Source organism: Pleurodeles waltl, chromosome 3_1 (assembly GCF_031143425.1).
Source record: "Pleurodeles waltl isolate 20211129_DDA chromosome 3_1, aPleWal1.hap1.20221129, whole genome shotgun sequence".
Classification (NCBI taxonomy): Eukaryota; Metazoa; Chordata; class Amphibia; order Caudata; family Salamandridae; genus Pleurodeles; species Pleurodeles waltl.
The window spans coordinates 1452252485-1452279297 of record NC_090440.1 but is presented as its reverse complement, the minus strand read 5'-3'; the positions used below and the strand labels follow the sequence as shown (position 1 = coordinate 1452279297).

The window sequence follows — 26813 nt, the reverse complement described above, 5'->3', positions numbered from 1 at the left end:
CATACCATTCATCAGTACATGAGGTATATAGCAGGCTGGACAGACTCCTTGTGTCCCGGGAAATGGGAGATTGTCTCTCTCTGGTGGAGTAGCTGAATATACGGGAGGCACACTCCAACAATTCCAACGTGGCTTTGGCTGCATGAAGCACTTTAGGATGCAACCTTTCGGGAGGGTTATAGCCAAGGTTCTGGAGGAATGTTTTGCTACTAACTGGGATACGGCGACGACCAAGGGGTAAAATGGGTGGTACTCAGAGGAGAGTGCCTGAGTAAAGTAAATGGAATAAAGGCCTACCTGCAGAGGGAGCTCCAGGACCAAGAAGAGAAGTTGCCTAGATTGCAGAGATGTGAGTGGGAAGCAGGACAACCGAGCAATGACCTTAGAGCTAAAGAAGAATACAGGTGATACATGGGCATCGTTAGATAGATGCACAAAGAGGGATTACCAGTAGATGCTCCAGGGAGGCGGAGATAGGCCTGGATGAATCCTTGGTTAGTTGCTTAAGAAAGACGACTCCTCCTATGATACTGGTGCTTACAAGGGTAGGTGGTGAGATGATCTCCACTTCGAGAGCAACAAATCAGTATTTCAATTCCTATTTGGCTTAGACCTTTAAAGCCAGAGGGAGGGCCATGTCTTACCCACCCAAAGATTCCTAGTGGGTTTGACGCTCCCCACGTAGTCAGAGGTTGGCTAAAATGCATAGGAGGCATACTTTATGGTGGAAGAAATCCATGCAGTGATGGACCACACAATAAGGCCTTGGGAGCAGATGGAATCCAGTCTGAGTTCTACCATGCTTTTATGACCCCGCTATCTGAGCACCCCTTATGCCTGGCCCCTATCATCCATTGACCATGATAAACGTTGATGTCAAAATGCTAGCAAACATTTTGCCCAATTGATTTAAACCTGCAATAAGGGCATTAATGGATGAGGAACAAAGTGGATTCATTGCCACTTGGAACACCACTATGAATATCCGAGGGTAAACTCATTCTGCACATGCTCCATGGGCCAGACTCTGACAGTGCCCTAATAGCCTTAGATATGGAGAATGCATTTGATAGATTAAATTGGGGCTACATGATGGAGGTCCTCAGGAAGATGGGTTTTGGGGCTCATTTCTTGCAGTGAGTTGCTCTGTTATATACAGAACCTATGGCACAAGTGTGCACGGGAAGATATGCCTCAAGTGGGGTGGGGGGTTTGAGACAAGGACCAAATGGGGTGCAACCTCTCCCCGCCATTGCTTGCCCTGGAGGTGGAGCGGTTGGCCATTTACCTCCAAGGATTATTGGTGGGTCAGGTATGAGTCTGGGGAACAATAAGCATGTGTTGTCACTATTTACGGATGACAACCTTTATATAACAAATCCTTAACATTCCATCCTGAGGCTCCTTACGGAGCTCCAGATGTTTGGGGAGGTGTCAGGGCTATATGTTAACCAGGAAAAATCATTGTTCCCACTGCCATGGTTCTGGTGGAGTAGTTTCCGCAAGTAGGAATTTCTATTTGGCCATTCACGTGGTACACACGCTACAGCAGCAGCGGACATAGAATACATATGGGGGGGGTGAAGTTGAGGATCCGGGCATCTCTGTTTTTAGAATACACTCCCCTTGTCTACAATTGGCAGAATAGCAGTTGCTAAAATGGTGTTCCTCCCACAGTGGCTCCCCGTGCTGCAGAACTCTCTATGTTCATACCTCGTACAGAGTTTAAGGAGTTGGACAATCTACTGGTCTCGCATTGTTTGGACGAGAAAGAGGAGCAGGTTAGGACTGTCTGTACGCAAGTTAGACCCTGAGAAAGGGAGACTGGGCCTTCTTGATCGGGAACTATAGAACAAGGCAAATCAGCTCCAGCACACAGTGCAATGGTGTTTGTAGGAGGAAAATTGGAAAAAGAGACTGCTAGCTGGAACTAGATTCTGCCAGTCTACATTATGGCAGGAGAGTGCCAACCAACCACATGCTCTTACATAGAACGTCAAGTGGCCAAGACTTGAGAAGCAGTGGTGAAGCAGGTCCAGAGGGCACTGTTTATTTTTTTTTTTTTAGACCTGGCCTCGAGATAGTTACTATAATTCATTCGCCTTGGCCAGAACATGTCCTTGAGGGAGTGGATCGAGGGGCAGTGCATCACACTGGATGACTTGTTTCCAAAGGACAACGTTATAACATCCCAGGAGGCATAGGAGTCCTTTCAGGTGGGAGTGGGACTAGAATGATTCAGGATATTTGGATGGCGTTCCCTGTGGCCCCTGCAGTCTCACAGGCACTAACGATTTTATTAGAAGGGGATTCCAAATGTAGACTGTCTCTAGGTCATACACAGCATTAGAATAAGACAGGCCGCATCAGATAATGATAGAACAACATGGTTGGGATGGAGACTTACAGGAACCACTGTAAGACCGAGAATAGGGTCAGACACATCCCTAGGTGAGGGAGGTATTGGGTGATGCTAGCTTTAAACTGATGCGTTTCCCGGTCATCTACCATGCATACCTCTTACCTGTGAGGTTGCACTGTTTTTATCCCCAAAAGCCCAGATTGGTGCCGTAGATACAAGCAGTGACGAGCTGATTTTGTGCATACAGTGGCCTTGCCCCAAGAAAGTGAAGTAATGGGCTGTGGTAGTAGATAAGCTACACTACGCGATGAGAATCCCACTGATGCCCTCAATCAAGATGTGTTTATTAGGGCTTGTTCCCTCCCCCAAGAATTTTAAGATGCAGAGAGAGTTTGCACAATCTGGGCAAGAGGTGTATTGCTATCAATTGGATAGTGAGTGTGGAGCCCACACTGTTAGCATGGCTGAGGGGCATTGAGGAGTGGGAGGTTGCAGAGGAGTGTAGAATGAAAGAGGTAAGGACTGATGAGAAAGTGGAAGATGATAGTGAGATATGGTCTGACCTGCTGCACAGCTTGACAGCCCCGGGGGGGAGTAGGTATCCCAGAGCGAGGGTAGATGAATAGGAGATTAGATCGGGCTGCACCCCTCCCCCTGTCTGAGAATTATTTGGGGGTGAGGGTGACAGGTGAGTTCATCTAAGACCCTGAACACCCTCACCCCCTCTCCAACTCTCGGTTGGACACGGATGGAGGGATTGGTGGATTAGGGAGGAGAAATGGATACTGTAATGTGACAACCTCATATGGACATGTTATCCGGAGCAATGGGACTGCTACCGATATGGGCTTCCTTCCATCATTGTTATTTAGACATGAACAACGGGGTTTTGCCTTGTTATGTTGTATTTGCAAATGAATAATAAGCTAAATAAAGATATTAGCTTCTAGCACCATCACCATCGCTTCCTGGGAGAAAAGGCATGTCTCTATTTGGTCTTCTCAACCCGCAAGAAAACCCTGACATTTGAATGCAACTCCTAGTCTCATTACTGTAACCACAAGTCGTCCCCGATAGGAACCTTTGACAAAAAGCTAACAATGAAATCCAGTAGTTCTAGATACCACACCAAGCAATTGATAAAATATGTATTTTGATGCCCAACCTTATCACTTCATAAGACAGGAAAGCAAAATATGGCATAAGTGCCCAGTGATTGCTTCACAAGGAGCAGGGAAAGTTGGAAACTGAGCAAGGACTTTGAATATACTATGGTAGCAACTAGCTGCTGTTGTGAAACTCCTCGTTTTGTGAAGATTTACATCAGAAGTTATCAAGCTTGCTCCCTTCAATAGAATACACACCTTCTCTTATAACATAATGCACAGCCATCACAAGATCTGTTTGAATCTGCATCCACTAACAAGCGCCAAAGGAAGGACAGTAATCAAAGTTAAGAGGACATCATTTAACTCTAGAATGTTTGAGGGAGATCCATTCCCTCGAGGCTTAGTAAATTGCTGGTGGGACGATTCTTAAAGTGGGCTCCAGTAGAGAAGCTACTGTAACAACTGTTAGTTGGGGGTCACACCATTTGAAATGGTTCCAACCGACCCCACAGTCAAAAGAGGTACTCAAACTCACATGCCTATCAAACAGTAATGGCAGACTAGCTAAAAACAATTAAATGTAAGACAGTCTTGTATAATTACAAGGCTAAGATTAACTCAAGCTTTTAATCTGTGAGTTTTTGTGCTATCTAAGTGAGTCTCCATAAGTAGTAGTTTAATGACCAGACGTATTCCACGCTAGCCCTAGGCCTAGGCCTCATGTTGCACTTACGATAAGGCTCATGAAGGTTAGAAACAAGCCTGGGGTTACTTGTGTTCCCAGTCAAAGGGGATATAGACCAAAATTCTATCTGGACCACTCCTTGCTGGATGTAGCCAAGTTCAACTTGCAGGTCGTTGATTTTTCTCGGGGTATAATCTAAAGATATAAATACCTAAAGGCAACCTCAGTTTTCCCAATGCACCATGCATATTTAAAATAAATGCAGTTAGATTCGTATGATGCCATTGTTCATGCATCCTGAGATTAGTCAGCATGTCCCAGCCTTATTCCTGGCCTGCAACAGTCTACTGCTTTCTTCAGGACAAAATGGAGCACCTAGTATTTGTAAGCCAGGCTCTATCTCAAACAGTCTGGTATATTCAGTCAGAATACATTTAACATCACAAATGCAGGCTTACTTACCCAAGAGGAACTTCAGTACCTATTAGTACTTGCCATGAGGAATTACAGCACTTATTAGTACCCTGTTCTCCTATCCTAGTTACCAGGAATATGCTGTGACATGCCCCTGTGGTCACACATTCATGAACAGTGCCATGTCATTATACTATTTGTTTTTGACGTCCTGGTTCCTGGCTGACAATGTTTTGTATATTCCCTCTGACACATATAAATATTCAAAGTGCTCCATCGACCAAGACTGAACCGCCCTTTATGAAGGCCGGGATGAGACCTGATAACGAAGCATCACGGGATGACAACTCACCAAGTAGCACTTCAGATCTCATTGGTGTGGAAAAAAAAAAAAAAGGCCATTATTAAACTTGACTCCTTTAAGAACGTGCTTAGGATGTTTAGTTTGCCATGGATCTCCTTTGAATGGCACCCTAGCATCCCCACCTAGCACTGAATACTAGGAAAAGTATAGGCATCCAGTTGAACACCTAAGGGCATTTCTAAATGAGGAATCTCTGTAAAGTAGCATACATCAATTTATTTTTCATATTTCTGCACAATAAACAATACCAAAATAAAGTCTTCTTTAAGAACACCTTTTTGGTGTAAAACAAAATGAAAACTGTTGTTAATAAAACGGCATTTCTTTTCAAATGCCACTACTTACCCATCATTAGGAACTAAAGCCAAAGCTCTTGGTCGGTCCAGTACACTGGAATTTAATACAGTAAGTCGAAAGTCTCCATCAGGTTTGGCGACCTAAATTTGTAAACACAAAATGCAGGGATGGAACTACATTGGTTTAATGAACGATGTACTGGAAACTTTAGCTTTTAGGTGATGTTAAATGTACTTGATAATGAAAAGAATTGATGCTTCAGATATTAGTAGACTAGAGTTATATTAGTGCTAGTAAACACAGGACAGTTTGTATTAATGAGGGCTTCTACAGCATAATACAAGCAGTCACGGTCCATACGTGCAAGTATCAGATTATACCACTCATACAGAGCACTGTTAGTCCGAAAGTTCAGACAACTACTGTCACACAATGTACAAATGTTGGCATATTGGGCCTTTCCATCCCTGCAAATTATGCAATTGCAACCAAATATGTGACTCTGGCCATTACAAATCAATTACACTTTAATTTTTGTAATGCATAAGTATTCATATTCACCTAAAAAGAAGTTATAGAAGCCCCACCCCGGATAAGGGTTTAAAGACAGTATTTTTTATGTAGTCATTAAAACTGAGATGAGATTGCACAAATTATCTGACATTCCATGCTCACTCAGAGGAACTGTGCAACTGTAATCTATACGGAATGATATCAGAACCCACTGTTTCTCTAGAGCTGCCTTGAAATTCACCATATTTAACTTGAAACGGAAAGTAATCTTTAATCTTTTGATATAGCACCATAACAGTCAAACAAATAGCTTTTTCCAAGAAAGATTAAAAAATTGATTCCCGTAAAAAAATCAAAAGTTAAATTGGCTCCTCAAATGCACATATGTATACATATGAGGTTTTGGGAATATCTGTCAGTAATTTAAATCTTTTAAAGCATTTTTATGCGGTCTTACTTACCTTCAATAAGTTTACTTCTGATGAAAGAGTCAGCTATGTGAACCCCTCCCAAGCCGCTAGGCCGGTGTTGGAATTCTTCTGTAATACCAGGTCACCAAGACCTGGTTGGAGCTGAAACATGGTTCAGCGTGATGCCGTGAGGGCACAACTGAGTATACAAGACATCACGGTGACAGATACATCACTTTCATCCTTTTATTCAATGCCCTCAGAAGCTAGGACACAGCAGGCGGAAGTATAACATTTATAATCATTAGAACGAACTCCAAATTGCTTATCCTCAAAATGAAAGGCAAGAGGGCAAAAACATTACCAGAGGCGTGAACTTGTTCCTATAATGAATGGATGCTTGCAACCATAGATTTCTTCAGTGAACCACTGCCACAAAGGGTAGGTTGAGAATAGTTTTCCTTGTAATTTACAACATTAAAGACACAAGCACAGATCTGCCACAGAAAGCATGTTCCATCTAATCTATCTCCGAACAATGGTGCTTAGGGAAGTATAGAGAGGATGTGGTGTAACGGCTAGAGCTGCTGACTGGGGAACTAGGTTCGAATGTCAGTATTGGCGTAACATCCTGTGGTCTGTGCAAATCACTTAATCTCCTGTGCCTAAAAGTCAAACAAGCATTGGCAATGCCAGTAGGTCTGGCTTAACAGGAATGCTGTATGGTAATGTGAAGCATTAAAAGTAGATATTATGGGATTAAATATGTATTTGTGTGGAAGCAAAGAGCTGTAGATTTACATTGGCGTAGGTTTAAAGGTCAGGTGACATTTGTATTGTAAAGCCAGACCTAAAAATCTATGCTGGCTAATGACTGCCCTCTTCCCATCTGCATTCCAATGGCATGTGTATGTCCCTGAAAGTTCAAGTCTAGGCAGCAGGATAAACAAAATGATCACAGCTGCGTGGACAGCAAGCACTTTTTTTTTGGAAGCACACAACGTTAACCCAATCAAAACATGTATTCCTGTATCCTAACATGTGGGCACTCTGTAGTGATACTCACATAATTGTCTGGCGACAGCTGTGCTACCAAGCTGGACCATGCAAATGAATGTGTCCTTGTGTAATGTCACTGGCGCATATGTAAAGAGCTCCAGTACTTTCTAGTCCAGTTCGAGCTACCTGACCAATTCTTAAAACTGGTACAGCTCTAGCCGAGCTACTGCAATGACTTATATTAGTGCCCCTGTGAACAATGGTATATCTAGTTTTGTTCAGTAAAACTTAATTTATGCCTATTTCAAGAAACTTGGGGTACTTCACCTGTCACTGGAAGGGGTTCAAAACTTATTGTAATGAGGCTCACTATTCTAAATCTGGAAAGGCCTCAGGCGGCCTAATTGTTTAGGTTAGTGTATTCTAAAACAGATTAATAAAGGAATGTCTGGCATATTAGGCTTGTTAATTAAGCTTTCATGTGGTTGATCTCGTTTTGATAGATTAACAGGGGACCACCAGCTATAAAGTGGAATCTCCCATTCTTCGCCTTTTAGGTAATATCTTTGATTTCTTTGGCATTAATTATTATGCAATAAACGCTGGAGAATTTAATGCATGGTTTGAAGTTTTTGGTTTGGAGGCTGACCCTGATAAGGACGAGGATGATTAACGGAGAATACCTGCCTTTACATCACCTGTTAGAAAAAGATGGACCATGCTGGCTCTGCAGCTTGCAGCCCTGACCCATTCTCATAGCATGAGAGCCTGTAGTGGCCGCTCATTACCCGACAGCGTTGCCCAGCTTACTTTTAATACAGGCAATTATATATGCTGAACCTACTGATCTGACATAAAATGGTTGATATGGTCATTGCCAACCGACCGAAGAGTGATCATCAACCCTTGATATTATCCCTAAAAATGACCTGATTATAAAAATCTGTCAGGACCCTCAAATATAGGTGCTGATTCTACTGTAGTTTCAATCAATAATAGAAATGTTAAATGGGAGCATATATTTTCTTTGCCAAGTCCTACTCATTGTACATAGGAAATATGACTTGGGTCTTGGTTTTAATCGACCATAAAATAATTCTGATTCTCTAATAATGGAAACCTATGCTAGGTTATTTGATTGTCCGAAAGTTTTTTTGCTAGTGAAGCTAAGCCATTTTGTTTAACTCATGAAACGCACTGCTGGTATAATACTCAGTGCAGAGTGGCCAAGAACTTGCTTATCCTTGCAATTAAAAAAGCGGACAAGAGTAGAACAGTTGAAGCAAGGGCTGCCTATAAGAAAACCCAAAAGGACTTCTAAAAGCAAGTGGGGAAGCAGATTATAGGAGTAATTACTAGAAGCAGCACACTCTAATGATATTAAGGTTTTATGGCACATCGAAGGATAATAAAACCATGAAACCAGAAGGACATTCAGCCCTTAGAATGGGCTTCACATTTTGCTGAACTTTTTACTGCCACCTTTAAAAAGGTGCCAAACCCACAGTAAATCTTTAGCTCTAAACATAAGGTAGTAGGTCCCCAATTAGCTCTTTACAAGCAAACACCATGAAGGCTACATAAGCACACAAAAAAACAAAAAACAGTGTAGGCTCCAGGATGGGATAAAACTTCATGTGATTTATTCTGCTCCGAACTATTGATCTGAGGACCATATATGTACAATTTTCCAACGGCGTGGCAGCTGGTGCTATGGTTTCTGACTCCTGGAAAGACACTGAAATAATATGTAGCCACAAAAAAGAGCTCTCGGAGCCAGCTGGAAATTATCACCCCATTAGTTTCATTGATAACCCACAAAACATCTTAATTAAACAGGTATTGGACAAATTGACTCTGTGGACAAGTGAAATCCAGACAGTGAACCATCTTCAGGCAGGATTCAGGCAGAAAGTTAGCACTGTGGAAAGGAGTTTTGTTTCCTACTAATAAAATGGATCACTTGTATGTATGTAACTTTTGTTGATTTATGAGCTGCTTTCGATCTACTGTCAAGATAAAAACTACGTGAAAAACTTTTTAAGCAGCGTGTTCCAATGAATCTATTACTGTTAATAATGAAGTTGGAGCATTAATGGAGCGATAACTGAGAAAATGAACATCAATATGGGAGTATAGTAGGACTGTGTACCTCCACCAACGCTCTTTTCATTCTTCAATAATGGTTGTATAGAATCTCTAGTGGACTGTGAAAATGACACCCCTTGCATTGCAGGGTAAAAGGTTTTGCCTTTATATTAGCAGATGATACATTATTAATGTCCAAAACTACGGTGGGCCTCTGAGTGTTATTGGAACATTTTAGGTTGTTTTAAGGCCTCGGGCCTAACCCACGCTTCCTGAGGAAAGAACAAAAAAAAAGAAAATGTCGGTCTTAAGCCTCTAAATTGTTAAGGGGCTGGGTTTATATAAAATATTTGTTTTGGCAAGTCTCGGAATTAGACTATTGGGATTATCCGACATACACCTGGCATCCCAATTTATCAAAAGTTAGCTATGTCTTAATCATAGCATAACTGCTATTCTCAAATTTACAAATCATTCAACCATGAAATTCATATCAACTGCAGTGGAAATATATAGGGCTCAAGGTATTAGCGATGCCTTATTTGGGTCACTCTGTGAGCACTATAAAGCAGTTTTGTAGGCAAAATGCAAAAACAAATGTATTAAATCAGAACTGTATTAAAACTGCCGCAGAGTACCATAGGTGCTTCGTCAGCGGCTTGGTTCAGTTTTTAAATGTATAATTCCTATTGCAGATTTGAAGGCCCTTCTATATTGGATACACATTTAGAAAATGAGCGAATTGGATACCTATAGAGATGCCTTTTGGGATGTCAAACAAAGGCCTATAGTATTTAAGCTCTCAGGGATGATTTATGTTAAATCTTGGTAGGATAAATTGGGCATCCCTCATCGATCCTCACAAGTTGAACTAGAATTGTAACTAACTTATGCATAAAGTGGGGGACTTTCTGATGGCTTTCAAACAACTAATACAGACTTAAGATTCTAGGAGTTTCTAAACTCTATTACTCGTACTTTATTCTGGGTATTGTGTATAACATTTAGACTTGGTATTCCTGCTATTGCTTCTTTCTCCATCAGGTGGTCAATTAGAGCTCTCAGAAGAACCTTGTCCCCATGTACAATATCTCAAAAGAGAACGAGGAGCACATATTACTTTTTTGCAGGGCATATCAGAAACCAAGAGACAAATGGATTGACCTATTATGTCGGACAATGGGAATTAAACATTATTGGGTAGCTTTGAGGCTATGTAAGACTAACATCAGTACGCATGTGGTCTTGGCAGTTTCAAAATTTCTACAATTAGTCTGGTAGATGAGAGCAAAACTAAGTTACTTTGGATAATAGCACAAATGTTATTTATTGTGCAAAGCATGATCACATTTTATAAGGAAAGAAATTATTTTACTCTTACTGTTGTATTTCAAATTGTCAGGAATGTGTGTTTTTTGTTTTGATGTGTTGATGGGTAAATTAACCCCGTCTAACAAATCAATACTGCAAAGAATTAGCACAGCACGCCTCTGGTGGAGAAATGTTAGCTTGTTCATACCAATGCTTGACTGTTAGAAAACATATAGATGCTCTGTTTTCCTACATTAATCAATGCGAAAATATTTTGTTCTGTTGACCTAATGACTTACTGACCTTCTGATGTCCATCCTATGAGGTACTGGCACACACTTGGATGATTGGGGGGAGGGATGAAGGCAATGATAGAATGACAATTGATTTGGAAGTATAAATCAAATTTTGGAAGTAATGAAGGTTTAACTCAGAGAATGTTTACCCTTGGAAAATATGCACAAGGTAATGAAGACAAAATATGTTTCATATTCCTCAGCCGTCTTGCAAAAAGGTATTGCCAAACAGAATGCTTCTATGTGAAGAACAACAAATGAAAGGTATGTAATTGTTCAAAAGGGAGTTTCATCAAGAATCTTAGGTCCAAATTTAAATTCCATGATATAAATTCGAAACTATTCTATCACCCCTTTACAAATATAGAAACACCCAGAAGTTCATACAGCATGCGTTGGTCTATTATGATCAGGTGAAAAAATACACTGAAAAATGGATTTTAGATAACCCTTCTAAAGGAGCAGACTGTGTAATCGCCGAGCTCTGGCACCCAAGACCTGCGGAAGAGTAATTCTTCTGTCCCCTCCAACCCCACAGGAGATGGAGAAGCAGGAAGACTCAGGGGCTGGGGTTCCCCGGTATAGTGGCTAAGCTCGCCAGGGGAAACCGCGCAACCAGGGCGAAAGACACCTGCACCTCAGTAGCACAAAGTCACAAATGGGGGGCAGATTGAGTTGAGTGCTGGATCACCACAGGGATTAAAGGAGCCAGAAAGCAGACAAGTGGAGAACTCGAGGGCGGCCGAGCAGAACTCACAACCATTGCTTGTGGCCAGAATGCTATGGAGACAAGATTTTCCCCACCCATACTGCCATCCCCCAGAGGGAAAATACTAAGTACTTAATGGAGCTAGGAAGCGACCTAGGCACTACACACTACCAAGGCCTGATCAGCAGCACAGGGCCACCAACAATGGAGACTGGGACTCACATGCGGGGTAGAGGCGCCCAAAAGCACACTGCAACACCCAGGGAAAGGCAGAGGGCACTCAAAAACATCTGAGTGTCTATCTGCCCAGGAACAAGGGGATGTGAAGGTGAGCCCTGCTCTCATAGGAGCAATTCGCCAGGGGATGATGAAATAAAGTGGCGCACTGAGATAGCAAGTACCCAAACCTCACCCTTCACCTCCCTATGGCCAAAATGGAGAACTCAGGGTGTAAAAAGCCAAAGCTGCACTGTATCATGGAAAAGGAGGGGGACCCGTGGAAGGCATTAGAGGTCAGACTGCTGCAGGGCGGCACCCCACCCAAAAGGAGAGAAGAGCAAACTGAACTAAGGGCAACAGCCACATATACACCTAGACTCCAGGAGACAATGCAGGCTGTTGTAAAGAACTCAACCCCCTACAGCAGAGACATAAGCAAATTGGGGGAAAAGGGGGAACACTGGCAGAACACAAGGCGAGTGACTAAATAAAAGAGTTCACATGTCCGGGGCTTTGAGGCAAGATCTGCAGAGAAAGGGAGTACAAGCTGACCAGGCCCCACCTTCCAGGAGAGAACTGGCAGGCAGATGGTGTAGGAGACAGCACTACCCACAAACACAGAAATAGCACCTGCCCGAGGTGGCCCCAAGGAAGGAAATTCTAAGGAACACCAAGAGAACAGAGACCCACTTCTATGGCACCCACGGAGGACTCTGAGCTCCAATCACAGTGGAACTGAAATGGTTCACACTAAACCATCCAGACAATTACCGACAGAAAGCACAAAGCACTTGAGAAGGAAGAACATACAACAGATGGTGACTGCCAAAGACCTAGGCCTAGAAGCCCACCTGGTGACCATTTTGGCTGCCATAAAAGACATGAAAATAGCCCTGGAATATAAGATTGAGGCTTTGACACACAAGGTGAATCTACTGCGAGCCAACCAGAGGAATCTGGTGGATATAGTAAGTAACAGAATCGGCCCTTGCAAACAAAAGACCAACAGGGCTTAAACACACCACTCTCCTATAGACGCTAGAACAAGAGGTAGTCACATTTAAAGGGAACATAAATGATGTGGCAGGAGATTCCCACCACACTAACCGGCGACTGGTGGGGCTACCACAGTGAGCGGAAAGACCCAGAATGGATCTGTTCCTGGAACGCTCTCAACATCTTTCCAGACTACATCACAGTGGTAAAGAGACAAAAAGATGTCTTCCTAGGGGGTCAAAAGACACCTAAAGCAACTGGACATCAGATATGCCCTGTTCCTCCCCACCAAACTATGACAAACATTACAAGGTGAAACCTACTTCTTTACAGAGGTTGGAGGGATGCGGGAAGGGCTAAAAAGACATGGATAGCATCCACTCAAAAACATGGAAACCGCTGGTGCACCAAGTTGGCACTATATCCTGGAGACTCATACAGGTAGCTCCTTTGAAAAACCGGGCTGAATCCGAAATGGCAAGAGCAGTAGCAGAGATTCAAAGAAATCAAGCCCTGGAGATGAGAGGAACCACGCTCCCACATCCCAGACTCTACACATGACCCTGAACAAGCAGCAAAGAGCTTTTCCCAGTGGATCACAGAATGTGCGAACGCCAACGCCACCGCCAAGACAGCCAAAGTAAAAAAACAAAGCAAAAGAGCAAGCTGGTTCACCAAGGAACTGCACTCCACCCAATACAACTGTCGACACCTTGAAAGGAAGTGGCGCCTCAGCAAAAAAAAAAAAAAGAAACAGAAGACAGCACACCTTCAGGACTACTCTCAAATAGTATCACCACCTCCTGAAATAAACCAAAAAGAATGCACTAGCAGACCACATCAAAGCCAGCACAAACTGCAGCAAAGAACTCTTCGCCTTCATGAAGGAGTTCACCAATCCCGCAACCACAGAGAATGACATCATTCCCTCCCAGGAACTGTGCGACAACCTCCTGGACTTCTCCGACGACAAGAACTCGGCCATCTACGAAAACTTTGAACGCCAACCCTCTGCCGCAGACAGCATCAACCAGCTCACATGCATAAACACGAACACATTCTCACCCACTGAGAACTCCTCAACACGCAAGACACTATCTCCATCATGAACTCAGTACACACAGGAAAACCCACGGATCATTGTCCCCACCACGTCTTCAACCTCGTAAGCAAAACAATCGGCGACAAGCTCAGGATGGTTCAGAAGAACCAGTTACTTACCTTCGGTAGCAATTTATCTGGTAGAGACTTATTCTAGTTACAGATTCCTTACCTTAGAATTTCCCCCAGGCGTCAGACTGGATCTGGAGATTTTTCTCAGAGCAGTACCCTTGCGCTGTAGTTGCCGTGATGACATTGGGAGTCATACAAAGACACTGCTTCTGCGCGGTGACGTCAGTTTCTTTTTAGGACTTTCCACACCAAAGCGCAGAGCCATGAAGAACACTGAAAATGGTGCTCCAGAGCGAAGGCCCTGAATGGGGAATCCCTGACCCTAGAAATCAGTTCGCAAGCAGAGAGGATGGGTGGGTCGATAAGGAATGTGCAACTAGAGCATGTCTCTACAAGATCAATCATTACCGAAGGTTAGTAACTTGTTCATCTGATAGAAAACTCTAGTTGCAGATACCTTACCATAGATACCCAAGCAATGCCATCTTCAGTGGTGGCTGCGAACCAAGATCATACTAGAAAGTCCTGCAGGACCGAACAACCAAAGTAGCCGTCTCTGTGGACTTGAATGTCCAGGCGGTAATGCTTTGTAAACTGTGCAGGGATGCCCACGTTCCTGCCTGGAAATATTCAGGACAGGAACTCTGCAAGATAACGCTGTGGTAACAGCAGTTGCTCTGGTGGAATGAGCAGGCAAGCACTCAGGGGGTTGCTTCTTTGCCAAAGCATAACACATTTTGACGCAAAGTAGTACCCATCGTGAGATGGTATGCTTTTGCACCGCCTTACCTTTCTTTGCACCCACATATGCAACAAAGTGTTGGTCGTCCACCCAGAAATCTTTAGTACGATTGAGGTACAACGCCAATGCTCTTTTGGATCCAGGCAGTGGAGTCTCTCCTCTTCCTGAGAAGGATGTGGAGGTGCGTAAAAAGTAGGAAAAGTGATTGACTGTCCTACATGAAAAGACGTAACTACTTTGGGAAGGAATGACGCTGTCATGCGTAACACCACTTTGACAGGGTGCACAGACAAAAAAGGAGTGATGGCAACAAGAAAAACAGTTTTGAAAGTAAGGAGCCGTAAGGGACAATTGTGTAATGGCTCAGAAGGAGCACACATCAAGTAAGTAAGGACAAGATTGAGGTTCGACTGAGGTATGATAAACAGAGTGGGAGGAAACAAATGGGTGTGTCCCATAAGTAATCTATCAAAGATAGGAGCCTTAAAAAGGGAAGTTCGATCAAGCAATCTAAGAAAAGCCGAGATAGCCGATAGGTAACCTTTAAGGGTGCCCAAAGCAGAGCCCTGCTGGGCTAAATAAATGATGAACAAGAGAACCTCAGAGAGAGGAGCAGAGAGGGGAATCAACAGACTTGGTACACCATGCCACAAATTCATGACTATGACCGTTTTGGTGGTGGGACGCCTAGCTGCCATCATAACATCACCGGCGTCAGGTAGAAAGTCAAAAGCAGTCAACTGCTGCCGCTCAATTTCCACACATGAAGGCGAAGATTGGACAGGTTTGGGTGGAGAACCGTCCCTGTTGCTGCAACAGAAGATCCTCCCGAAGGGGCAGTCTGACTGGAGGATTGGTGGCCATGCTCAGTAGCTCTGGATACCATCCTCTCTGTGCCCAGTCCAGAGCCACAAGGGTTACTTCGGCTTTGTCGTTCTTGATCTTCTTCAGAACTCTGGACAGAAGTTGTATAGGCAGAAAGGCATAAAGGAGGCCGGAGTCCCACTCGAGATGAAGAGCGTCACCAGCGTGTGCTGCTTCGGAAACTCTAACGCGCAAAACAGCTGACTGCGCGTTCTTTGCAGAGGCGAACAAATCTAACCAAGGCTCTCCCCACTGCTGAAAGAGGCCTTGCGTCACCTCCGGATGGAGAGGCCATCTGTGATTGACGATGCACAGACGGCTGAGTTTGTCTGCTCCGACGTTCAGAGATCCTGCCAGATGTTGAACCACCAGGGTAATGCCCTCATGTGCCAGCCATGTCCAGAGGTGCAGAGCCTCCTGACAAAGAGTCCAGGACCCCACACCACCCTGTTTGTTGCAGTACCACATGGAGGTAGTGTTGTCCGTGAACACATGCAAAAATTTCGCTTTGAGAGAGGAAAGGAATGCTTTTAATGCAAGCCTGATCACCCGGAGCTCCGAAAGATTGATGGGGAGTCCATACTCTGCAGGAGACCAGAGACCTCTAACCTAACACTCTGCAATGTGGCCACTTCATCCCAGGAGTGACGCATATGTCGCTACCATCAAATCTGGTTGTGGAAGGGAGAGGGATCTGCCGTTGACCCAATTCTTGCTTGAAAGCCCCCCCTGCATATCTTTCACAGTCCACTCCGTGATCTGGACCATGTCGGAGAGAGATTCCCTTGATGCTGCACCACCTGGAACTTAAAGTCCCACTACAGAGTCCACATATGCCATCTGGCATATGTCACTAGAACGATGCCGGAGGCCATGAGATCAAACAGCCTCAGAGTCATTTTCACTGAAAACCAAGATAGAAGCTGAAAGATTGGAATCATAGCCTGAATATCCTGGACTCGCTTTTTAGGAGGATAGGCCCAAAACTGCACAGTGTCGAGAAAAGCTCAGATGAAAGGGAGCATCTGAGAGGGAGTTAGGTGTGACTTAAGCACGTTTTGAGGAAGAGATTGAGCGCCGGAAGGTCTAGGATAGGACGTTAAGCCCTTGTCTTTTTTGGGCACCAGAACGTAGTGGGAATAACAACCACAACCTACTTCTTGGGCAGGGACCCTCTCTATGGTTCCCTTGGCCAAGAGAACCACTACTTCCTCGCAGAGAAGCGCTAGATGATCCTCCAGTAAGTGGCCATAGGATGGAGGACTGGCTGGATGGGCAGTCTCAAAGGGGAGAGAGTAACCCCTTCGGATGATCTGCAAAAACCACCTATCCAGAGTGATGGGACCGAGCCGTAGACCAGAAGTCCTTGAACCTCTCAAGCACAGAGTCCACCTTGTCTCTAAAGAGACGGGTGCCATAAAAGGGCATGTCCATAACAGTCTGTTGGACATCCCCCGAGAAACCAGATGTCCTCAACCGATCTTCCCCAAGATTTGGTCACGTTCAGCCCACATCGAAAAGTGAACTTCGCCCAGTCTCTCCCATCAGCAACTGCATGGGACACAATAGCTTGGGCCTCCCCTGGTATTTACGGAAAGATGTGCACGACTGTATCCCACAGGGAGTGAGTATAATGGCCCAAAAGGCATGCAGTGTTCACTGACCGCAACACCAGACTGGAGGAAGAAAACATCTTCTTCCCAAGTTGGTCCAGTCTCTGATTCCCTATCCGGAGGTGCGGAAGGGAATGCGTCAGATGACAAGGATACCTGGATAACAAGGCTCTCACTTGTGGGGTGTTGGTGCAGGAATTTAGAGTCGTTCGGGGCATGCCAATGGCGGCGCAAGATTGTCCTGTTCACGAGAGCCTGTGTGCTGGGTCTTGACCAAGTCCCCAGAAGGACATTGTAGGAAGCTGGCCTGCTGTGTGGTGAGTGCATAAGGTACTTACACATTATATCAGGTCCAGGTATCCCCTGTCAGTGAAGTGTAGGCAGTGTCTAGAAGCCAGGCTCTCTACAGGTAGCTGTCAGAGACATGCAAAGCTCATGCAACACAACTGTAGTCCCACAGAATTTACACACATGAAAGAAACCACACAGTGTTACAAAAATAAAGGGACTTTATTTTAGTAACAATACCAAAATTACCAACCAGGAAAATACTCCCTTAGGAGGTAAGTGACACACTAAATATGTACACTAGTAATCAGAAATAGGCACAGAAAATGTTAGAAAACAGTGAAATAGCAGTAAGCAACAGTGACCTTAGGGGGAGCCCAAACCATATACTAAAAAAAAAAAAGGAATGCTAACACAGGACCACCACCTAGGTAAGTGGAATGCGTGGAGGGGAGCTGGGGGTACTAGAAAACCACAGGAGTAAGTAACACAGTACCCCCCAGCGACCAGGAAAGCAGGAGTAAATCACTGGAATTTCCCCAAACCACCCAGAAGGAAGGAAAAGAAGAAAAGAAGAAACCCAGACAAGACTGCAAGATATCAGCAGTGGATTCCTGGAGAAGACGACCTATAGAGAAAGGGGACCAAGTCCAAAAGTCACAGTGGAGTCCAGGAGGAGTAGGAGCTACTATCCACCCAGCTGTACTTGAAGGAATTGGTTGACGTTGAGGAAGAACAGGTCAGCACTGCAGCTCTTGAGCTGGAGAACAGTTCCTGATAGATGCAGAAGGTGTCCCACGCTGGAGTGGGGATTGCAGATGGGTGTCAGTGCAGGAATTCCACCAACTAGCCTTGGCAAAGGCAAACTCATGGTTAGTGGAAAAGTGGTGCTGCCGGGGACCAGCAAGGCCCAGGAGGACTCAACCCAGGAGGGAGAGTCACATGGGACTCTCAGCGTTGCAGAGTCCACAGGAGCAGAGGCAGCACCCACAGCAGTCCTACAAGATGGGGACACAAGTTGCAGAAGGAGCCCATGCAGCACTACAGAAAGAGATCCCACGCCGCAGTAGAACGTGCCAGAGGGCTGAGCTTCGCAGGAAGGAGTGCTGTGGATGGGAGCTACACGCCTGAAGATCCCTTGAAGGAGATGCAAACAAGCTTTGGCAGCTGTAAGAGACACGGTCTATGGGGGTACTGTCCTGTGCGGGGAGGCAAAGGCTTAACTCCACCAAAGTTGGTCAGGTGGCAGAGAGGACCAAGCGGAATACTCCGGGACCACCAACCGTGATGCAGGAGCCCATGCAGCTCAGGATGAGAAGTGATCCATGCAGCTGGTCGTCGTTTAAGGGAGATTCTTCTTTCTTGTGTAGGCAGAAGAGTTGCTGTCTTCTGAGGATGCAGGGGCCGGGAAAAAGTTATAAAGCTGTCAGGAGCCATGGAAACAAAGTTGCAGAAGAGTCTTCTTCGTGGATTGCAGCTTTGCCGGTTCCTGGAGGTTCCAAGGCACAGTTCCAGTGGCCAGAAGTCAGAGTGGAGGTTGCAGAGGAATCCTGCTGGAGTCTGGCAAGCCTAATCTGAGGACCCACCCGAAAGAAAGACCCTAAATAGCCCTGAAAGGGGGATTGGTCACCTAGCCAAGTTAACACCTATCAGGAGAGGGATCTGACATCACCTGCCTGGCCTGACCACTAAGATGCTCCCAGAGTTCCCTCCCAACCTTGAAAACAAGATGGCAGAACCTAGGGACCCTCTGGTGGAGCTCTGAGCACCACCCCTGGGGTGGTAATGAATAGGGGAATGGTCACTCCCCTGTCATTTGTTAAGTTTCGCTCCACAGAGGGGACTGGGGGGTCTCTGACTGGTCTGGACTGGTTTATGCACAGAGGGCACCAAATGTGCCCTTCAAAGCATACTAGTGGCTTGGGGAGGCTAACCCTCCCAAGCCAGTCACACCTATTTCCAAAGGGAGATGGTTTTACCTCCCTCTCTCAAAGGAAATCCTTTGTTCTGCCTTCCGGAGATTGATCAGATCAAGCAGCAGGAGGGCAGAAACATGTCTGAGGGGTGGCAGCAGCTTGGGCTGCCCAGAAAACCACATACGATGGGTGGAAGCAATGCAAGTGGTCCTCTAAGGAGCCCCCAGAGTGCATGGAATCATACTTCTAATCTTGCAACAGTATTTGGGTATGATTTTGACATGTTTGACACCAAACATGTCCAGGTTCGGAGTTACCATTTTGTAGCTGGACATAGGTAGTGACCTATGTTCAGTACACACGAAAAATGGTGTCCTGCACTCAAAGTCCAGGAAAATGGTTCTGAAGATTGTGGGGTCACCTCTACTAGTGCAGGGGTGCCCTCACACACAGCTACGTGCAACCTGCCTTCTGGGCTGAGAGGGCCTACCATAGGGGTGACCTATAGTGACCTGGTGCAGTGATATCTAAGGGAAATGGGTGCATGCACAGGTTTCATGCAGACTGCAATGGCAGGCCTGCAGAACCCTTTGAATGGGTTCCCTATGGGTGGCAGAATAACTGCTGTAGCCTATAGGGATCACCTGGAATCCCAATGCCCTGGGTACCCAAGTACCATATACAAGGGACTTACATGAGGGGACCAGTATGCCAATTGTGGGAAGAAAAAGGTACAGTTAACAAGTTATAAGGGGAAGAGCATAACCACTGGGGTCCTGGTTAGCAGGATCTCAGTGAACACAGTCAAACACACTGACAAACAGGCCAAAAAGTGGAGGTAACCATGCTGGAAAGAGGCAGATGAGGAAGCCCTGGGTTGAAGCACCTCCGCCAGGAGTTTACACCTGACTTCAACAGTAGCCAGTTTGAGGTCACATACTGACCACCACAGAATATGTGGCTCCCTCTGCCGTAACCACGGCAGAAGGAGAAAGTATGCCAGAGTCTGGAGAAGTATCCAGACCACTGGTCTCTCCCAATTCCTGTGCCCAGTCCATGTTAGGGTCATCCTGGTATTCATAAGGGTCCAAGGACCCCTCCAACCCTTCCCCATATTCATACCCATGTAGAAAAGCGTCCGAATCCAACCTGGGGTGGCCCCTCCTGAAAAAAAAAAGAATCCAATGACCCAGCCGAATTGAAGACCTTCCAGCCCATCTCTCCTCCCCTATCCAGCAAAAGTCCTTGAAAAGGCAATCAACTAGCTACTCACCCAATACCTAGAAGACCACAACCTCTGGGACCCCTCCCAATCCGGATTTTGCGCTAACCACAGCAAGGAGACAGCCTTGATTACAGTCTCAGATGACATCAGAGCCCTCCTGAACCATGGGGAAACAGAAGCCCTCAGCCACCTGGACCTGTCTGCCACTTTGGACACCGTCCCCCACCACATCCTGATCAACAGACTCCATCACATCAGGATTCAAGGAAATACCCTCAAATGATCACCTCATACCTCGTCAGGAGAACCTAAAGGATCCATCCCCCAACGTTCACTTCAGACCCCAAGAAGATCATCTGTGGAGTCACCCAAGGGTCATCCCTCAGCCCAACCCTCTTCAACACCTACATTAGCTCCCTGGCCATCACTGTCAGATCACACGGACTCAACATCTCCTACGCTGACACACAGCTCATCCTCTCACTGTTCGACGATCCCTCCACCACAAAAAGCTAACTTCCACAGATGAATGATGAACGTTGCAGACTGGATGCAGGACAATTGTCTCAAACTCAACACTGTAAGTCGTCATCTTTGTATACAACACCTCGCCATGGAGTGACAGATGGTGGCCCGCAAAGAACGGCACCCCTACCCAACCCGTCCTGCCCAAACAGACCACACCCACAACCTCAGCATCATCCTGGATAGCAAGCTACCCATGAAGAAACAAGTCTATGCAGCCTCATCTGCCTGCTTCGGCACCCTTCGCATGCTCCACAAGATCTTCAGGTGGCTCCCAGCAAATACCATAAGGACCATCACACAGGCTCTCATCACCAGCAGACTGGACTACGGAAACATGCTCTATGTAGGAATCACAGCACCTATCCTGAAGAGACTCCAGACAATACAGAAATAAGTAGCAAGACTCATACTCTACATACCCAGATGGACCCACATTACACCCCATTTCAAGATACTACCCTGGCTCCAGTTTCAGAAGAGATGGCAGTTCATGATGCTGGCCCACGCCTACAAGATTCTGCACAAGGAATGAGTCCTACAAGAGTAATCCATAAGGACCAGCTTACATTAACAAAAGCATGGCCTTCCTCCAACTGACCAGGCACCTCAGATCATCTTCCCTCTCCCTCCTACACATTCCACGGATCTGTCAAGCCAACAGCGGAGGACACTCCTTCTCACACCTGGGAGCCAGGGTTTGGGACAACCTGCCCCTGCACATCGGGACCGCACCATCATTCCAGTGATTCAGAAGAGAACTAAAGGCCTAGATGTTTGAATGATCATACCTCCATGAGGCAGCACACAGTTCCAGAGCCTTGAGACGCTCAAAGGTCATTTGCTGCGCTCTATAAATGTTTGATTGATTGACTAAGTAACAGATGGGAACGTCTATCAAGGGTCACAGAAAAGTCAGAGAAGGCGACTCAGGAACTGGGAGATAATGGATAAAGAGTACCCCCAAGGACAGTCACATCAATTACATCAGAGGAAATAGTCTGAGATACTGACATGTCATCAAGGGAAAAAACTCTGACCGTCCTGGGAAATACCCGGTGGCCCCAAAGGAAGGCCATAAATTCAAACTGCTTTAAGTCCGATAGACTCTCCGCAGGTTCAACCCCGACAGTCAGCAGAATACAACATTGTATAAAGATGGTTATATATGCACAATTGGTAATAAGTGGGTGACTGATAAGTCAGTTCAAAGTCTGTGGCACGTTAAGGTAGTGTGGGGATTGGAGTTGGGGAGCAGTTTTCAACCTACTAATGTTAACAAGTTACACAGGGCACATGAGAGGGTCACACCACACACCAATGAAGAGGATGGTCAACACGGGAACAAGGTCAGAGGCGACCAACCTTGGCAGTACACATCCTTAAGTTACTAACATGGAAAGTCAATGGACTGGGGAACACATATTAAACAGGGCCCAGTGGATAAAGATCTGGCAAGATACTGGGCAGATGTGGTACATCTGCAAGAAACACGCATGAAAGGTACCCATGGAAAGGGAATAGGTAGGAGGAAATACAATGCAGCCGGGCATTCAGAGTCCACCACCGGCTGCAGAGAAGTAGCTATACTAGTAAAGAAGACTCTGGCATGCCATATCACCAAAGTATGGACAGACAGCATGGAAAGATAAACAGCAGTGCTGGGAGAATGGGAGGGGAAGAAGTGGCACTCATCAATCATTACCCCCCGTCAGGGCGACAATTATAAACATTACAATGCCTGGGCTGACTCCCAACAGAAGTTCCACAGGGCACGGCTATGCTCGGAGTAGACCTCAATATGGCACTAAACAAGCAGTTAGAAAGAACCCAGATCAAACAGAAGCACTAATTATCCATAGGGAATCTAAACAATTTTATCCGCGAGGATACTCCTGCTACCCTGAAGCACACAACACACACTCCTTCACTCCACCCCCCACAATCCCTAGATTTATAGAGGTGGAATATAAAATAAGGGGAATCTCTGATTATTCTCTACTTAATATTACACTAAAAACCCCACACCCAAGGGGGAAAGGTGAATTAGGAAAACGGCTCCATGGCAATTAATGAACCACTTGAAAGTGGAAAGTTTACACAAAGCCAAAGACTGTTAGACTGCTGAGAATACAGACACTGTAAAGGAGGTGACTACCCTACGGGAGGCCTACAAAGCCACCATTTGGAAGAAGCTTATCTTAGAAGAGGTGGGGGACAAAGTAAAAGGGGAGCAGGCTTGGTTAAAGGGAACTACTAGATCCAAAGGCAGTACTTATTTAAACACCCACCGAGGTTAGTAAAGCACGTATGGTCCTAAAGACAGACGAATATTGTTCTCCTGTGACTAATGAAGTTAAATAGACCTACTAAGCCCAACACAGGAGCCTATGCAAAGTCAGCGATAAGGCGGGCAAACGTCTGACATTGCTCAGTAACAGGGATTCAGGCAGGAACCACATAAGAGAATTGTTAGGCCTGAAAGGAGGAAAAATCATGAGGAGTGAGGCAATAGAGACATTATGGCAGACTACCTGCATGAGTTCTATCCTAGGAAACTAGAAATTAATTAGCCAGACCTGCAAGACTTTATTGTAGATTGCACCTGCAGAAGGCTAGAGAGACACAGGGCCCTAGAATTAGAAGCAGACCTGACAGAGCAAGAAATACAGCTCGCACTCTGTTACAACCTGGGCCGAAACAGCCTGCAGTAGAATTCATGAAAAAATGTCATGTAAGATAGTCAGGCCTCTACACAGGCTATACCTTGAGGCACACCAAAAAGGTGAACTACTCAAAGACCTCTGCAGTGCAACAGTGATACCTATAGCCAAGGCAGGGAAACCAGTAAATAAATGGCAATCGTTCCGACCAATCTCACAACTTAATTCGAACACCAAAATTTTAGCCAAGGCTTTGGAAAGACTGCTAGGAGTTATTCTTGACCTGGTCCGCCTAGAATAAAAAGAGTTTACGCCTCACAGATCAACTAAACATAATCTCCGCTGAATGAATAGTAACACGCAGCAGATGAGACAGCGACCGTACCATTAATGGTATTCTCCCTAGACACCAAGAAAACATTTGATTCAGTGGAATGGCCATTTTTATCTGCAATTCTTTGTAAAATGGGATTTGGGCCTAAATTCCTGCCATGGATCAAATTACCATACAGAAACACTAGGGCACGACTCAAAGTCCACAGGATTCTCTCAAGGGAATTCTAGATACAGAGAAGGAGGAGACAGGGCTGCCCACTGTCACTGATGCTATTAACAGTACTAAATAAGCACTCTGGATCTGTAGGAATGAGAAATCACACTACAAGGACAACATGGATCCACTACTCCAGAAACTAGAGACAGATCTGAAACACTGGAGGACACTGCTGCTCTCACTTATGGGGCGAGTGATCATCTTTAAAATGATTGCACCACCGAGATTCACATACATAAATACTGCAGAATAGCCCATACGCTCTATCCAAAATATTCTTCCTGGCCATTAACAGACTACTGAGATCCCTACTAAAGCAAGATGGTCCACCAGGGATAGCACTTTCTCCTCTCCAACATTACACATATGAAGGAGGTATAGCACCGCCAAATATTTGAAAATATCACAAAGCTTCACAGATTAGCATAGTAAACAACTGGGCATCTAGGCTGCTTGATGATCCCGCATTTAGATTAGACTGGGCAGCACTAGGAGAGAAGGGTCACATCGATGTACTTGAAGGAGGAAAAATAATGCCTGACACCGAAAAACCTCTCTGACTGGGCACGAAGCTTAGCCCACTGAAGAGTCTACTGGTGTTTAAGCACTGGGGTGACAGAATTAGCTACACTAGAGGAGGTCAAGGATGGAAATAGCATTGTGCCATTCACCCACCTAAAAAAGAAATATGACATGGTGCCCTAACAAACATTTAAATATCTCCAGCTGCAACATGGGTTACAAGCAACAATCCCACCAGGAGAGGTAGACGATTGGACGGTTCTTTGACCTCAAAAGCAATCTCTCCCCCATACAACACATTGATGAGAAACACCCAAGGCAATTTAGAGCAGCTCCAGGCACACTCGCAACTAGACATGGAAGAACTAGACAAGGACGACTGGAGGAGGCACTGCTATTCCCCATAAAAGTGGCAATAAAAGCATGAAACAGTCTGATTCAACTGACAAAGCTACACAGAGCATACTATACCAGAGTCTTCCTCCATAAAATGGGTAGAAGAAGTGACGAGAAGTGTCCTTGCACATATTGGAAGAGGAGTACTTTCTTCCATACACTATGGGAATGCCAACACTCCAAATTTTCTGGAAAGAGTCATGCAAAGGTTGGAAGATGCCACAGAAATACATTTAAAGACACAGGCACCCCTGGCATTGCTAGGAAACTAGAGAGAATCAGACACAACCTCAAGAAACTCCTGATTAATCTAGGCTTCCAGCTGGCCAAAAGAGACATCGCACATTGATGGGGCATTACCATAACTCAGAAACTGTGAGACTGGGAGCGAGAGCTGAATATCTGCTACACTAGAGAAAATTTTATTTTTAAGGGTTCAGGATACCCAAACAATTTTGAAAAAATATGGAAGGGATAGTCTATTGAGGGTTAAAAGGAACAACTGACGGAGAAGGGAAGACTGGGCCGGTCATTTGGGAAAACTCTTCACACCACAGGAAATGTACCATGATCTAGACTATGGACAATGCAGTACAGAAGGCAGAACCGTAATACAGATACTACCGGGCTACACCGTGGAAAGAGGATGAGATGACTGAGGGAGTGGGAGGGGTGAGCGGAGGGAGGAAGGATGATGTTGTACTCTGGTTATTTGTTCTGCCAATTCATATTAATGTCAAAACTAAGAAAATATTGTATGAAGAAAAAAGAAATACACATTGAGGCATTGGTTTGCTTTCTTCAAATACCTCTATTGTTTTTGAGTTTGAACAACATTTTGAGTTTCTGGCTCAGCATTAATTCCTTGGCTGCAGTCATAAAATCTTAATGCGGATGTCTGCTGCCTTACAAAATGATTTCTTGCTATTAGTACAACGATCCTCAACTGAGCAAGAAACACCTTTTAGTCAGTCCAGGTTAAGTGCAAACATTTACTTTGCATGTGGTTTAAATTACTAATTAACTAACTTAAACATAAAATTCAATGCTTAAAGTGCAGGAACAAAATACTTGCCTAGCGCTGCGACACCGATTTATAACTTGCTCCCGGTGAAACTTTATCATGTTAAATTTCTATCAGTTTTTCCTAAACAATTAAAAGCTTTCCTCTTTCAAAACACCTAAACCAATGATCCTCATTTGCCAAAATGTACCAATCTCCATGAAATATCTTCCCTCTGACTGGCTTTTGCTTTCACATTTCTTCAGTCTTTCCACTTTTCTGTTAGCTCCACTTACATTGCTGTTCCAGCTTCTTTACTTTTGTGCCTATAATTTATCCTGACCTCCTTAACCATCCCTTCGCATTCTTACGATCTACATCAACTTATCGGTCCTCTATTCCTTTCCTCCCCTGTCGTTCCCCAGACCAGCCTCATTCTCAGCTTACCGCACCATCGGGTCATCTTGAAACGAAACAGACTGAACTTTACTATTATATGTTTGTTCTTGCTGAACTGTTTTTCTTCCACCCGGTTCAAAGTTAGTTGAAGCAGGTATT

The 26813-nt window shown here is 45.0% G+C and overlaps 1 protein-coding gene across 1 annotated transcript in view; it reads right to left on the bottom strand.

Annotated features, from left to right (window-relative positions):
• Window positions 1-26813, bottom strand: part of SORL1 (sortilin related receptor 1) — a 669532-nt gene that overhangs the window by 440338 nt on the left and 202381 nt on the right. The window contains exon 19 of the mRNA XM_069225024.1: window positions 5280-5371. Within this exon, the coding sequence (XP_069081125.1) occupies window positions 5280-5371 (92 nt within the window). The remainder of the gene's footprint in view (window positions 1-5279; window positions 5372-26813) is intronic.